The sequence below is a fragment of the Sminthopsis crassicaudata genome, chromosome 4 (assembly GCF_048593235.1).
Source record: "Sminthopsis crassicaudata isolate SCR6 chromosome 4, ASM4859323v1, whole genome shotgun sequence".
Taxonomy (NCBI): Eukaryota; Metazoa; Chordata; class Mammalia; order Dasyuromorphia; family Dasyuridae; genus Sminthopsis; species Sminthopsis crassicaudata.
The window spans coordinates 378723998-378740825 of NC_133620.1; the positions used below are offsets into that span (position 1 = coordinate 378723998).

The 16828-nt window shown below is 37.8% G+C and overlaps 1 protein-coding gene across 3 annotated transcripts in view; it reads right to left on the minus strand.

Annotated features, from left to right (window-relative positions):
* Positions 1-9894, minus strand: part of TRIM67 (tripartite motif containing 67) — a 77342-nt gene extending 67448 nt beyond the window's left edge. For 2 of the 3 annotated variants that reach the window (XM_074262344.1, XM_074262345.1), the window contains exon 1: positions 7856-9894. In XM_074262344.1, the coding sequence (XP_074118445.1) occupies positions 7856-8911 (1056 nt within the window). In that variant the 5' untranslated portion in view covers positions 8912-9894. The remainder of the gene's footprint in view (positions 1-7855) is intronic. The other variant, XM_074262346.1, reaches the window with a different exon arrangement.
* Positions 9895-16828: the final 6934 nt, after the last annotated feature.

Sequence of the window (16828 nt, forward strand, 5' to 3'; positions counted from 1 at the left end):
TATCTTTCCTCCCTTTCTCAGATATACTTAGAAAAAGTCTATATTCACTGACTCTATTTCCTCTCATATCACTCCTCAGTGCTTTATAATCTTTCAGCCCTATTACTCAACTGAAACTGTTCTATCCAAAGTTAGCAATGAACTCTAGATAGCCAAATCTGATGTTTTTTTCTCAGTTCTCATCCTCTTTTAGCTTTAGATTGTATTTGATATTTTGACCACTATTTCTACTGGATAATCTTTAAGTTTTTGTGATCCCAATTTCTCCTAATTTCCTGACAGTTCCCTTTCATTTTCTTTTGCTGGCACATCATTTATAGTATATCTCCTATCTGTAGATGTCCTAGACCTCCTACTCTTCTCTTTATATACACTCTGTCTTATTGACCTAATCATTTCCTATAGGTTTTAATTATAATCTCTAAGGGAGATGATTGCCAGATCTACATATTCAGTGCCAGTGTCCTCTGAGCTTCATTCCACATAACCATTTGCCTATTAGACATTTCAAGTTGAATATCAATGTGTCCAAAAACAGAAACAAATTATCTATCCTTCTAAACCCATTCTTCCACCAAACTTCTGTATTGCTGTTTAAGGCAAAATTATTCTCTTAAACTTTCATATTTGTAGATTTGGCATTTTCCTCAACTCCTCACTCTACCTCATTTCACACATTCAATCAATTGTCAATTCATATTTTCTATTTTCTTTACAATTTCTTTCACAATCATTCTCTTTTTCCTATTTATAAAGTTACCATCTGTGTTTAGACCTTCATTATTTCTTGCCTAGATTATTGAAATGGTCACTTAATTGACCCCCCCAAGTTTCTACCAACTTCAGTCCATCTTCCACATTGCTGTTGCCAAAGTGATTTTCCTGAAGTGCAGATCTGACAATGATACTTACATACTCAATAAATTCCAGTGGGATTCTGTTACCTCTGTGAAAAGGTATGAACTCCTATATGTAGTTTTACAATCTATTCCTGGCTCATTTTCCAGCCTCATTGTACATTACTCTAACCACTAACAATCTTCTGTATTCAGAAATCTAGAGCTGGTCTTCTCTTTGTTCCTCACAAATGATACTTCATTTTTCTCCTTTGCACTGGCTGTCTTCCATGACTAAAAAATGTTCATCATTCTGCCTCATTGAATCCCTCTCTTATCTCAAGACACAGCCCAAACACCATCTTTGTACATGAAGCACAGTAAATAGAAGGAAGAAGAGGAGGAGGAAAAAGAAGAAGAGGAAAAAGAAAGAAATACTAAAAGGAAAGAAAGTAAATTTTTAAAAGCATCACATCTTAGCCCATAATTGGTTTATTCAATTCATCTTTAGCTAATTTATCCCTAACTCTCAGTCAATGACAAATTGAACAGAAGCTACTTTGAGCATTCTGCTTCCAAGAATACACAGAATACACATATATATCAGCCTCACATTTATTCAAGTTCTCAGATAAACAAAAAAATGGATTATCCTTAAATCTGCCCTGCCACATGCTCTGCAAATCTAGATGGGTTTCTGCCCAATAATATGGTACTTGTAGCTGACTTCTGAGGTAATGTGAAGCAATCAGAGTGGCAAGTTAAAATCCCAAATCTCTCAGCAAAATTGTATAATGAATGCATCTTTTTCTTCCCCTGAGAAGTATCCATTGCTGTATGCCTAAAAATTCAACTTTTTTCATAGATCTGTAAGACCTACAAGTGCTGTCAAAAAGTAATTTTGCCCATGGAAGGAAATTTCATGTGGTTCCTGAGAATCTGATCCAAGCACTGGTGAATCCAGGAGTCCAGATATAAATAAATAATTTCATTGTAGCTCATAATGGTTTTCTCATGGAATTTAAAGATTATTGCTATACTCCTTTTAACAGAGGAGGAAACAGAAGTGCAGAGGCCAAATGCCCCTGGGCAGAGTATCAAAACAAGTCTGTGGCAGAGGTCCTGTCTCTCCAGGTCCTGTTTTCTAGGACATAAATTCTTTTGTATCTGTGCTGGCTCATTGGGAGCAATAGTCTCAGAGCTATGAGATAGCAATTAAAAATATGCCATCTGCTATTCTCAACATATTCCAAAGAGCTCCCAAAGAAACATTCAGCTAGAATTTTGTAACTATGTTTCAAATATCAATTCCTATCTCCTTCAATTCAGGGTCAAAGTAATTCTACTCAGCAGACCAGGCACAAAGCCAAGCTGTGAAGTGTCATAAAGAAATTTATGATATTCTATGAAATATCACAACAGGGCTGGAAGTCACTAAGTACTTCTCCTGAACCCCTTGGTTCCTAGAGCTATCCTGGTATTGATGAAATAACTTTAATGTTGTTTTTATTTGTTTCTATGTTCTCTCTTCCCAACTCCTTCCTATCCCACCTCTACTAGAATGCAAGTTCCTTGAAGTCAGGGATTTTTTTATCTTGATAGTACCTATCAGAGCGCTTGGTTTATAGTTGATATTTAATAGATGCTTGTTGCATAAATAAATCAGTGCTCATCTTTACCATCATAAAAGTGGGGTTCCATGTCCAAATGTGCTCTGAAGTGGTTTGTCCTTTCATTCCTAAATTTTTTTCAGTTTTAATTTTATTCAAGTCAGAAGTGTTCATTGGAACTGCTAAGTGTTTGTTGACATCAGCAGCTTTTTTCCACTCCTTTGGAAAATGTGTTAATCAATCTCTCCTCAAAATAGATACAAGTGCCAAATGTGGGCCTCATCTGTAACCTCAGCATTGTACTTATCAGAATCAAGTAAGTGAACTTTGAGTAGTACTTAAACCAAAATCTGATGAAAGTTTTGTATGACAGACAATTGAGGCCTGCCAGGATTTTAATCTTCCATTTCTTAAACTTATAGAGGCAGATATGGAATGCTTAGAATAGTTTTAGTAGTGACTCTGAAGGTTTTTGTCAGATTGTGGGAGGAGATGGCACCTGCTAGAGGAGACTAAGTTTTTCTAATGAACTCAGCTTTCACAATGGATATTTGGTTAAAATTCTGTCTTTTAGTATCAAGAGAAGACATCCTTAGAGTTAAGAGCTAAATTATGTACACTTATATTTAAAGTAAATAAAGCCAGTTGTCAAAGGATCCAGCAATAAGTTTTCATTATGGAAAAGGCATGTATTCCTTATTACAATTAATTAGCTCTATGAGGTAAAACATCAAAAAATTATTTACTTGCCCTCTCAAGTGCCTCATGTTATGGAAATGACCTTAGGCTCTTTTAAAAAATTTACTTTACTTTTTTGCTGAGGCAATTGGGGTTAAGTGACTTGCCCAGGGTCTGTGTGACAGCTAGGAAGTGTTATATGTCTGAGGCCAAATTTGAATTCAAGTCCTCCTGACTTCAGGGGTGGTGCTCTATCCACTGTGCCCCAACCTTGGCCTCTTTTAAAGAAGAATTTAAGCTCTAGAAGGTTATCAGAATGGAAAGATTTTTACAAATATGGCAAAGGAGCATATATCAATCATCCAATGATCTATCAAAGTCTCTCATCACAGTATGTTGGCCACCATATACTGAATTTATTTTGGCATATATTATTGCCTAATATTAAGTAATATTATAGTAAATATGTTTATTAAAGTATAATGGGGTTGTGATCTGTATTAAGGGAGGGAATATTTGTACCAATGGAAACTCAATTCCTCAATGTACTAGAAAGCATGACAGCACACTTCACTGTTGTATGAAGATATATTTTGATGGAAGTGGATATCTTCAACATAAAGATCCAACTCACTTCCAGTTGATCAATGATGGACAGAAACAACTACATCCAGAGAAGGAACACTGGGAAGTGAATGTAAATTGTTAGCACTACTGTCTATCTACCCAGGTTACTTATACCTTCGGAATCCAATACTTAATGTGCAACAAGAAAATGGTATTTACACACATATATTATATCTAGGTTATATTGTAACACATGTAAAATATATGGGATTGCCTGTCATCAAGGGGAGGGAGTAGGGGGAGGGAGGGGGTAATTTGGAAAAATGAATACAAGGGATAATGTTATAAAAAATTACTCATGCATATATACTGTCAAAAAATTATAAATAAATAAATTTAAAAAATAAAATAAAATAGAATAAAATTTTTTTAAAAGCATGACAGCATTTTCTTACTTAGGTTTAACAAGTATTTTTCACTTGTCCTCATAGTTCTAACAGGAAAATAGGAGCTATCAAATCCATATAATTGCTAGGAAAACTAAGGAAAGGAGTTGAAATAACTTTCTCAAGTCACAGAAGCCCCTCAAGCCATGTCCTTTGAAATAATTCATGAACTTATTTAAAGAGCTTGAAGTCTTTGTAAAGTGTAACTCTCTTTTGATCACGTTTTTTGTTACTCCTTCCCTCTCACCATTCTTTTTAGAAGACAGCACTCAGATTTACTTTTAGAGGGAAGTAGGGATTTTACACTCTCCAATAGAAAATGGATTTAGAACTCATAATTTCTTGGGCTATTAAATCCAGAAAGCCTATATACTTAATCACATGTCATTTGATCATAGTTTTATCTGTTTGTTGTTTCTTATTTGTGACATAGAGAATTTTAGCCACTTGTCTTCAAGCAGATGGATATATTTTTAAAATGATGATTGTTGATTCTATTCCAGATCATGCATAACATACATAACTCATTTCTTTTTCATTTGCCTCCTGATTCTCCATTCTACTCCTTCCTCTAACTCAACTTTCTCTCTTCTTTTCCCCTTTGTTTTTCTATTCCCATTCTCCATGTTTTTCCCCTCTTTCATTCTTTTTACTTTGTTCTCTTCTCATATACTTTTCTCCTATTCCAGTGTTACTCAATGACACAAGATAGTTTTAACCCTGTTTGCTGAATGTTACTGTCTAAACTAAATATGTAAGTAAAATGAGAAGAAGATCAGTTCAGAAAAGTTAGTAATTAGAAAGTAGTAATTAGTAACAATTACAGTAAAGTATTCTGCTCCTAAAACCCAAATTCACTATGGTTTAGTGTAGATGTTTTACCCAACACAAAGCTATTTTATCATTTCTCAAATAAGTATGCTAAAATTTACCAACTTGTTCTTTCCCTGTGCTAAATGAGCAATTAAAGAAGCATTTTTGCCTCTGACTCATAACCATGAGTTATCTTTAAGTCTGGCACTATCATCTTTGGGAATACCATTAATCTAATTAAACCAGATATTAACAAAATATTTAACAAAATTCTCAAGGGCATTGAGATTACAAAAACAAAAAATTATACTTGTGAAAAAGATGGAAAGAAGTAGGCAAGATATTAGTATAGTTAGGTGGATTCAGAACTAGTTGGATAGTTGCTAATTAAAAAAAAAAATACTCATTTCTACAACAATTTCAAGGAATTCTTTAGATGAAGATACCATTAATATGTGCTTGGCTCTACTCTCTTTAATATTAATAGCTTGGCTAAAAGCATAAATCACATACTTGTCAAAATTCAAGATGGCATAAAGCTGGGAGGGATAAATTAAGGGACAGAGTCAAGATACCAAATGATCTTAGGCTAAACCATTGCTCTGATTCAAATAAGGTGAAATGTAATAGAAATAAATGTAAAGTCTTAATTAATCAATTTCACAAACATACCATAGGAAGGTGTGATTAGAGGCAATCTGAATATATATATGGGGCTGAATGTTATAGTAGAAAAAATTCTGGATCTAGAGTAAGGGAAACTTGGTTCAAATCCCATTTCTGATACTTCCTGTGTGATGTTGAGTAAGTCAATTTTTTTTAGGCTTTATATTCCTTATCTGTAAAAAAAAAAATGGACTTAGATAAGAGAACTTTTGTGGTCTGTTATAGCTCTAAATGTATGATCTTTGTGTGTTTTGCAGTAGATTACAAGCTCAATAAGAGTTAACATGTGGTATGGAAAACAAAAGATGATGACAATATCAGGTTGCATTGATAGATATAGAGGGAATAATTTCATTATAGTTCTCCACCTCCAACCTGACTTACCAAATCCTGAGAGCAAGTTTGTTTGGGCTGGTCATGGGATTTGTAGGAGAAACCTGGAGAAAGTCTTTTTCTTTAATAAATTTTGAGATCTAATTTTTTTTTTAAGAAGGCATTTCCCTGACTGGTTTCAATTGATTGAAAAAAAATGTAATTGAAAAAGCATTAATTATGCACACTTTCTATGTACCAAACACTATACAATGCTTGAGGAAAATATAAAGTTTAAATAAGATGCAGTTGATTCTTTCCTCTTAGAACTTATAATCTAGTAGGAGGCTGAGACAGAAATAACAATAAAAAATAGTCTTACATCCTGTATAACACTGAATTAGAAAGTTAAAAAGGCAAAATGCTATATGAATTGTGAGTAGTAAAGTAAATAACTCAACAGAATAATGAAGGGAGGTTCATGGAAATGACTTTTAGGAAGTATAAAGTCTTAAAAAATTTTTTTATTGCTATCTTCCTTTTCTCATTGAACAATGAGAGTTTTTTTTTTTTATAGTCTACATCTGTGATTTTATCACAATATAGAAAATTCCTGGTATATAAACTTCATTCACTACTGTATATTGGCAATTAATCTACATTTTACTCTTAGAGAATTGACTGGAACCATGAGAGGTTAAACAACTCCACATATTATACAATTATTATGTATTAAATATAGGGCTTGAACTCTACTCTTCTTTTTTCTTTTTGTTATTTATTTTATTTAGTATTATATTTTCCCCAGTTACATGTAAAGACAATTTTTAACATTTGTTTTTAAAACTTTGAGTTCCAAATTCTCTCCCTTTTCCCCTCCCCTCCTCCATTAAGAAGATAAGCAATTCAATACAGATGATAGATGTATAGTCATGCAAAACATTTCCAATATAGGGTGTGAAAGAAAGCATAGACTACACCTTCCCCCCCAAAATACTCCCCTTGAAAAAGTTTGAGAGTATGTTTCACTCTGTATTTAGACATCATCACTTATTTTTCTGAAAAGAGAGAGCATTTTTTAAACCATAAGTTATTTTAAGTTGTTTTGCATCATTGTATTACTAAAGAATAGCTAAATCATTAACAGCTGATTTACTCTTTCTGACTCTACAAGTTGGTTCTTTATCCACTAAACAATTGATTCTTTTTGAGCTCATCATTGATTAAAAAATTTTATCCTCTCCCTTTAGATGTCTGAAATATCATCATTTGGTACTTTCCCTTTATCTGTGTGTTGTGAGAGTCACAAATCACCCAATTAGGCAGTGAGGAATTAGCTATCCTCTTATTTAAAAAGCATACCTGCACAGTTCTTTTCAAGTCAGCCTTCCTTTATCATTGTCCAGAATTACTAGGATAGAGAAATGGGTACTACTTGAGAAACTAACATTCCACTGAAGAAAGGATTAGACTTTGAAATTTCCATAATGAGTTGTGGCATGTGGCTTTCCAAGAGTCATAAGAAAAGGACTTTTCAGAGAGTCTAGGATAAGAAATTTACTAGTAGTAATGAAATACATAAAGCAAGTTTAAGATGAAGGTAAAAACTTCATAGGGAACAAGTTGGAAGGTAATGTTCTACAGGTAGGAAAAAGAGGTCTATAGTTTGAGGAAAAACTAAAGAATATTTTTCCCCAGTGGAGTAAGGAAAAGTGAGGCATTTTTCTTGGTGCTCTATGAGGAAATTTGAATTTGGTAACCCCACTTCAGAAATTTAGATCTAGCCCTTTCTTTGTGGAAACTAGCTTTCTGTGGAGACCACGATTCTCTGCCCTAGCTCCTTATTTCATTCCTCTCAGCATTCCACCCCATCCCCAAACTCTCCTTTTCATAACTGTTCATCCCACTATTTCGACTTGCTGCTCACCTTGTGCAGTTTCCACATGGCTCCTAGCGGTTTGACTTCATGCTTGCCGTGCCTGCCCTCCTCCAGACACTGGAAGCAGACAGGGGTACGACAGCTCACGCAGTACATACTGTAGTTTTCCAGCTCATGATCTGTGCACGTGGGAAACTTGCGGACCCCAGTACCCCCTGCTGCTGCTGCCCCCGGGCCTGGGCTTTTGCTGCTGCTGCCGCCGCCGCTGCCGCTGGGGGCTCCTTGGGCAGCACCTACAGGTGCAGAGGCCGCCGGCTGCGGCGGAGGCGGTTGCACCAAGCGGTGCTTGGCGAACGGTCCTCTGGACGGATGGCATTTGATCTGGCAGGCAGAGCAGTAGAGTACATCGCACTGCTCACACAGCGTGACTGCTGGCTCTGGAGGGGTGCGGTCACACAGCTGGCAATGGGCGACCAGAGCTGCTGCAGTTGCTCCAGTACCACAACCCCGGCTCTGCTGATAGCGATGTACAATGGCCTCCAGTAGCCGGTTGCGCTGGAAGCCACGGAGGCCGCGGTGGTCCAAAGAGGCGCTGCGGTGGCATTGAGGACAGGTGATGGAGCTGGAGGAAGAAGAGGACAGGGAGGAACAGGCGGCTCCCCGGGCAGCTGCGGCTGAGGAGCCCGGGGGGGCGGGCACCATGGGCAGTACCCGCACTCCGTTAGGGGACTTAAGGCTGGGAGTGTAGGAGCCATAACCGCTGTCCGTCTCGCTGTGCAGGCTTAGCTTATCAGCGTGATCCCCTCCCCCAACGACACCACCTACACCACCGCCGCCGCCGCCGCCGCCGCTACTGCTGGTGCCTCCACCACTACAGGCTGGTCCGGTCCCGGTGTCATATTCTGGGGGGGGACCTGCGGTTGGGCCGGTGGGCAACGGAGGGCCCCGAGAATGCAAGAGCGGCGGAGGCAGGTGCTGCTCGCTGTCAGGAGTCTGTACGGCTATGGTGCGGGCACAAGGCAAGCAGACATTGTGAGAACAGGGCAAGATGATGGGTTCTCGGAACAGAGACCCGCACACCGGGCACTTCAGCTCTTCTTCCATAGCGCTTCGGGCGGCGTCAGTGGCTCAGCGGCTGGCGGGAAGGCTCGAAGCCCTGGGAGTTTGAGGGGGGCGGGATAATGATTAGCACTGTGTAGCCCCGAAGGTAACGGACATCAAAGAGGCATGGTTTCCAGCCCCGCCCCCACCTTGTGGTGCTCACTTCTATTCTTTTGCAGTGACCGCCCTTAGTAGGGCTCCTGCAGCCCGCTACTTTCAATCCCACTGCCCGGGCCTGGAACGAGTACCTCGCTGTTCTCGGGGGAAAGCCTCGAAGTGATAGGCGATGAATCAGCAAGAGCGCCTCCCAGAGTTGCAGAGCTCTCTCTTTCCCGACTAGAGAAGCAGGCAGCCCGCCTTTCCTCACTCTCTCTCTTTTGCTGCAGCCCCCTGACTCTCGTAGGTATCTGTCAAGGCCCCTTCACCGAGAGAAAGAAGCGGAGGGCCTGGGGAAAGAGTTAGACTTGCCTTAGGCAGAGCTGGATTCAGCACCGGGACCCTGCTGGACAGCGCCCTACTAGCAGAGAACGCTTCTCTCCTTTGGAGACGAGGCGCGGTCAGGGAGGCGGGTGGCGGGTGGAATTGCTGCTGTTTTTGACGGATGGATCGCCGCTTGGGTGGGGATGATCCAGCTGCGCCTCGTAGGGTTGCCGCCGCCGCCACTACAGCTGCAGTCAATCGCAGTTGGAGCAATCCAAGCTCTCCCGAAGCGCCGCTGACCTTGATCTAGCCGAGGATGGCAGCCGGCAGGCTGAGGGCGTGATCCCAGATTGCACGGGAATTCCCCCCCTTCCGCCTCCTCCCTCCTCCTGGTCTAGGTGCTGGTGCATAGTGGAGTTGTAATTTTCGTAGCAGAGTGTAATAGGGAGTGGGGGGGGGGGGGGGAAGGAGGGAAGAGAGAATCTGCTTAGCAAATAAGTACTTGCTTCACATGGCCGACAGGGCAAAGAGAAAATTTAAAGGGATTCGCGGAAATTGGATCATTATAAATTACAATCCGTTATTTAGAGGGAGAGCACATTTGGGTAAGAGCACCGCCCTATCCTCCCATCATCCCCACACCTTTCCCTACTTCCTCCCCCAAAATAAACAAATGAGGAAAAAATAGGGCTGTCAAAAATGTGTAGTTTAAAAATGTATTAAAGGCACAGGAAGAGGGTTTCTTTTCAAATCTGTGATGGAGTTAAAACGTTGGTCACAAAATGTCGGACAGCACTAAACCAAAGGATGAAGCTTTATAAAAATATTTAGCATAAGACATTTTGTTTCTATTATACACATCGCCTCTGAGCCATGGCCTGATAACATAGAAATAGCGTGGATCTCGGGTTAAAAGGGAGGAAGTCCCAGTGACCAGTGAAATGTAAGAAAATACTGTATTAGCATGTACCACTGTCAAGAATTAAACACAAGATCACGTATAGGCTGTGATGGAGGGGGGGCCAAGGAGACTAAAGGTGCCCACAGAGAGCAGGGAGCAGGATTTTAAGTTTTGTGAATGGAAAATGCATCACACCCTCAAAGGCAAGCCACTAGCGGCGGGAACAGCCTACCCACGCAACCCTCGAATCTGTCTGCTTTGCAGATCTTTCAGATTTCTATGTGTTGTGCTGCAGACAGAAGGGAAGACATCACAAATAGGAAGCAGTCTGCCTACGGAAGTTTCTCAGTAGCATGAATCAGAAAAATATTTAGATACTATTTATTTAGAAGCTACTTGAATATCCAATTCCCTCCTTCCCATTGCTTCTGAGTATGAGGAAACAAAAGGCTATAAAGACAGAGTAATTGCATTCAGCATCTAAATCATCAATACCTTGGTGTCAGTGGTGAAGGTGATTGTATTGTTTCAACTGGTCAGCAGAAAAAGAAATCAGTTTCTTCAGTTTCACTATGGCATTCCAGTCTCCTGCCAACCACCCCACCCTCTTTCCCCTTTGGCTTTCCAAAAAAGACAGGTCTTTTAGAAAAGAGGAAAATCTGAGGATAAATGAGTAGAGAGCAGGTAGATGGCATCTTTTCCCAAATCTCACTTCAGTGGTTTTTTTTTTAAACTACTTCTGTGGATTAATTATCAATTAATTATTTGAGACCTGACATTTGAAAGCTCTGTTTTGTTCATTGCTTGTCTTGTCTCCTTCCAGTTTGCTTGACACATCTGCTATAGGAAAAGAAATGGTAGAGGATACCTTTAATGGACTACATACAATTAAATTCAACAAACATGAGTCTAAGCTGTGTTCAGAACAAAATGTTAGGCTAACTACTAGGAGGGGGAGGAGAAAGAGATTAATTTAATTAAGACAGCATATAAGTAAATAACTATAATATATAGTGTGTCTTACCAATATGCCTTAACAAGTGATACTTAAAAATTAGAGGAGATGGTTGTTCCTTACAGAGAATATTAAAAAAAGGCTTCTTGAAACATAATTTTTTTTACTTAAAGAATAGTAGGAATTTGTCAATCAATGAGTGAGGACTTTCCTGCTGCAAAGAAAATGTGAACATAGGCAAAGAAATAGAAAAGAGAAGAGTTAATGATATATTACACCAGTGAGAATCCAGTTTGTTTGGAGTCTTTCAAATATGGAGAGAAGTGATATGAGATAGGATTGGAAAGTGGTACTAGATTGTGGAGGGAGTTGAACACAGGTGAAGGAATCTGAGTGTGAAATTAACTCACAAGTCAAATAAGAAGCCACAGAAATTTTTCTGAGCAAGAAAATACATGGTCAGATTCTGACAATGTCTGACAATGGTATACAATATTTATTGGGAAGTGAAGTCAGGGAAGCCTGTACAAAGTCAGGAACAGAATCTTGGATTCTATTTCCTTTTTTTCCATTAGGTGATTTATTCCTGTCACTTTAACCAGGCTTCAGCAGGGAAGAGTTTACTTATACTGATTTTGATGTCAAAAGATCTGAGTTCAAATCCTAGATGCTATTTACAAGCTATGTGCTTTTGAGCAAGTTACTTAATATTTTGAATCTCACTTTCCTTATCTGTAAAATGAAAATGATAATGTTTGCATTATTTGCCTTATAAGGTTATAGCAAGGAAAATACAGTATTATATAAATGTGAATTATTGACTGACAGCTTCTTTTCTTAACCAAAGATAGAGCCGGAATCAATTGGATTCTGTCTGGAGAACCTAGATCATCTTCCTAAAAAGTTGCCCATAACAGCCTACTCAGTGTCTTCACACATGATGTCCTATCTTTTGTCTCTATGTCCTTACTTACACTATTTTTTGACAATTTCTGGAATGTTCTCCCACCTTACCTTGGGGTTACCCTTGGAATCTCTAGTTTTCTTTAGGACTTAGTTAAGGTACCATCTTCTGTGAGAAGCATTTTCTAGTCCTGCCAGGTGCTAATGTCTTTCTCATAAAGCTACTTTTTAATTAAATTGCATATATGTTGTAAATACCTATGTATATAGACATTGACTTTCTTATTAAAATGTGAGCTCCTTAAGGTCAGGAACTTTATTTTTACCTTGTATCTTCAGCACTTAGCATTGTATATGTCATATTGTCAACAATTTATAAATGCTTGTTTATTAAATAACTAATGTAAGGGACTTGGTAGAATTTAATTAAATTTCCTTAAAGCTGTATTTCAGGATTATTGACTAAGGGCCTTCTCTTTTTATCCCCTTTTCCAATACCTTTCCCCTTCCTAGTACACAAAACTTTCATTTTTATTCTGTTGCTGTGTCAGATGCCTGAGGCTGATGATGGTATGAAATCTTTGAATAACACCCCAGATTTAACAAAATTTCAGTGTTGGAAAGGACGTTAAAAGCCATCTAGTCCAACATGTACCTGAACAAGAATTTCCTATATTCTTCCCTGTCCTCTAACCATTGCTTAAAGATGAACGTTTCTTTTCATAATTTAATTGAAATCTTATTCCTCAATAACCACCCAATGCTCCAAGTTTGCCCTCTGAGTCAAGAAGAACAAGAATAATCTCTTCTCTACACAACAGACAACTCTTCAGACTCTGGAAGATAGTTATCATGCCCTCCCTTAAAATTTTTTTTTTCTTGTAAAATATCCCTGATTTTCATATGTTCTGCTCTCAAGGCCCTGTAGCATCCATATGATTTTATAGCTCTCCAGCTTGTTGATGTTCTAAAATGTGGTGCTTGAACATACTAAACATACTATTCCAAACAAAGTGGAGGGTGTTCTGAGTCCTAGCAGTATACCTCTCACATTGTAACCTAAGTTCACATTCGTTTTCTTGACCAATGCTTGTAGTATACTAAAATCTCAAGGTATTTTTCCATATTAACTGCTTTATAGTCATAATTCATAATCTAACCCAAGCTGTACTCACATTGATTTGCTGGTTTGCATTTGGCCTGGAAGGAAATGAAATCATATACAGAGGGAGGTGTGATTTCTGATTAGCAAAGAGACATGTAACACTGAATTTAGTGTGTAAAAAGTGACTTTGGATTGGTAAATTTGAAAGCAGGAGAGAGAGAGAGAGAGAGAGAGAGAGAGAGAGAGAGAGAGAGAGAGAGAGAGAGAGAGAGAGAGAGAGAGAGAGAGAGAGAGAGAGAGAGAGAAAGAGAGAGAGAGAAATGAATTTAGAATGGAGAACTTCTCAATGCCATACTCATGTGAAGGGAAAGCTTTCCAATATGTCCATAAATTTTCATTACCTCCTTTTGGTTAGAAGATAAGCCAATCAGGAGTGAAACAAGGTTGCCCACTATCACCATTACTATTCAATATAGTACTAGAAACTCTAGCCTCGGCAATAAGAGCCGAGAAAGAGAGTCAAGGAATTAGAGTAGGAAATGAAGAAATCAAATTGTCACTTTTCGCAGATGACATGATGGTATACTTAGAGAACCCCAAAGACTCTGCTAAAAAGCTATTAGAAATAATTCAGAATTTTAGCAAAGTCGCAGGATACAAAATAAATCCACATAAATCCTCAGGATTTTTATACATTACCAACACAATCCAACAGCAAGAGATACAAAGAGAAATTCCATTCAAAATAACAGTCGATAGTATAAAATATTTGGGAATATATCTACCAAAGGAGAGTCAGGAATTATATGAGCAAAATTACAAAACACTTGCCACAAAAATAAAGTCAGATTTAAATAATTGGAAAGACATTCAGTGTTCTTGGATAGGCCGAGCGAATATAATTAAGATGACAATACTCCCTAAACTAATCTATTTATTTAGTGCTATACCAATCAGACTCCCAAGAAACTATTTTAATGACCTAGAAAAAATAACAACAAAATTCATATGGAAGAATAAAAGGTTGAGAATTGCAAGGGAACTAATGAAAAAAAAGTCAGAAGAAGGTGGTCTAAGTGTACCTGATTTAAAGCTATATTATAAAGCAACAGTCACCAAAACCATTTGGTATTGGCTAAGAAATAGACTAGTTGATCAGTGGCATAGGTTAGGTTCACAGGGCAAGATAGTGAATAAAAATAGCAATCTAATCTTTGACAAACCCAAAGATCCCAAATTTTGGGATAAGAATTCATTATTTGACAAAAACTGCTGGGAAAACTGGAAATTAATATGGCAGAAACTAGGCATGGACCCACATTTAACACCACATACTAAGATTAGATCAAAATGGGTCCAAGATTTAGGCATAAAGAACAAAATCATAAATAAATTGGAGGAACATGGGATGGTTTACCTCTCAGACTTGTGGAGGAGGAAGGAGTTTGTGTCCAAGGGAGAACTAGAGACCATTATTGATCACAAAATAGAACATTTTGATTACACCAAATTAAAAAGTTTCTGCACAAACAAAACTAATGCAAACAAGATTAGAAGGGAAGTAACAAATTGGGAAAAAATTTTTACAGTTAAAGATTCTGATAAAGGCCTCATCTCCAAAATTTACAGAGAATTGACTTTAATTTATAAGAAATCAAGCCATTCTCCAATTGATAAATGGTCAAAGGATATGAACAGACAATTTTCAGATGATGAAATTAAAACTATTTCCACTCATATGAAAGAGTGTTCCAAATCACTATTGATCAGAGAAATGCAAATTAAGACAACTCTAAGGTATCATTACACACCTGTCAGATTGGCTAAGATGACAGGAACAAATAATGATGAATGTTGGAGGGGCTGTGGGAAAACTGGGACACTGATGCATTGTTGGTGGAGTTGTGAAAGAATCCAACCATTCTGGAGAGCAATCTGGAATTATGCCCAAAAAGTTATCAAAATGTGCATACCCTTTGACCCAGCCATACTACTACTGGGCTTATACCCCAAGGAACTACTAAAGAAGGGAAAGGGACCTGTGCCAAAATGTTTGTGGCAGCCCTTTTCATAGTGGCTAGAAGCTGGAAGATGAATGGATGTCCATCAATTGGAGAATGGTTGGGTAAACTATGGTATATGAATGTTATGGAATATTATTGTTCTATAAGAAATGACCAACAGGAGAAATACAGAGAGGCTTGGAGAGACTTACATCAACTGATGCTGAGTGAAACGAGCAGAACCAGAAGATCATTATACACTTCAACAATGATACTGTACGAGGATGTATGCTGATGGAAGTGGATTTCTTCAACATAGAGAAGAACTAATCCAATTCCAATTGATTAATGATGGACAGAACCAGCTACATCCAGAAAAGGAACACTGGGAAATGAGTGTAAACTGTTATTTTTACCTTCTGAATCCAATTCTTCCTGTGCAACAAAAAATTCGGTTCTACACACATATATTGTATCTAGAATATACTGTAATATATTTAACATATATAAGACTGCTTGCCATCTGGGGGAGGGGGTTGGGGGAGGAAGGGAAAAAATCTGAATAGAAGTAAGTGCAAGGGATAATGTTGTAAAAAATTACCCATGCATATGTACTGTCAAAAAATGTTATAATTATAAAATAAAATTAAAAAAAAAAAGAAGATAAGCCAAAATTGAAAGCATTTGAGACAGGCCCAAGTGAAACATTTGGTTTCTTTCCTTCCTGTTGGCCATGAAGTATAAAGAAGGAAGAGTTTCTATGCTTCAGAGGACCAATGGGGGAAAGTGTCACAATAGGCTAGTGAGCACATGGCACTACAATCAACCTGTGTCTAGGGCAGGGAGGTTATCTATTTTTTGTGTTTCTTTCTTTTAAAGGGTCTTGTGAGATTTTTAAGAATCCAAAAACTAGCATCCATAAGAGAGTTTTCAAACAACCAAGTTTAGCCAGGATCACAGTCATGAAGACTGTTCTATGGAACTCAGCCAAGAAGCAGCCAAGACAAAGTATCCTACATTTTCCCTTCAAAAGTCTTTTATTTTTTCCAAATACATGAGAAAATAGTTTTCAACATGAAATTTTGTAAGATTTTGTGTTCCAAATATTTTCTCCCTCAGATATAGATTATACATGTATAATATTTTTAATCATATTTCCATATTTGTCATGTTGTGCAAGAAAAATTAGACTATAAGGGAAAAAACTATGAGGAAGAAAAAGCAAAAAATAAAAAATAAAAAAAAGGTGAAAATAGCTATGCTTCAATCCACATTCAGTCTCTGTATTTAGTTGGCATTTTCTATCCCAAGTCTATTGAAATTATCTTGGATAACATTGTATTGCTGAGAAGAGCTAAGTCTATGTTTTCCTGGTTTTGGTCACTTCACTCAGTTTCAATTCATTTAAGTCTTTCCAAGCTTTTCTGAAATCAGCCTGCTCATCATTTCTTATAGAAAAATATTACATTCATATACTATAACTAATTTAGCAATTTCTCAACTAATGTGCATCCACTCATTTTCTAATTCCTTCTACTACAAAAAGAGCTGCTACAAACGCTTTTGCAAGTGGATTCTTTTCCCTCTTATTTGATCTCTGGGATACATACTCAGTAGTGACAATCTTGTATCA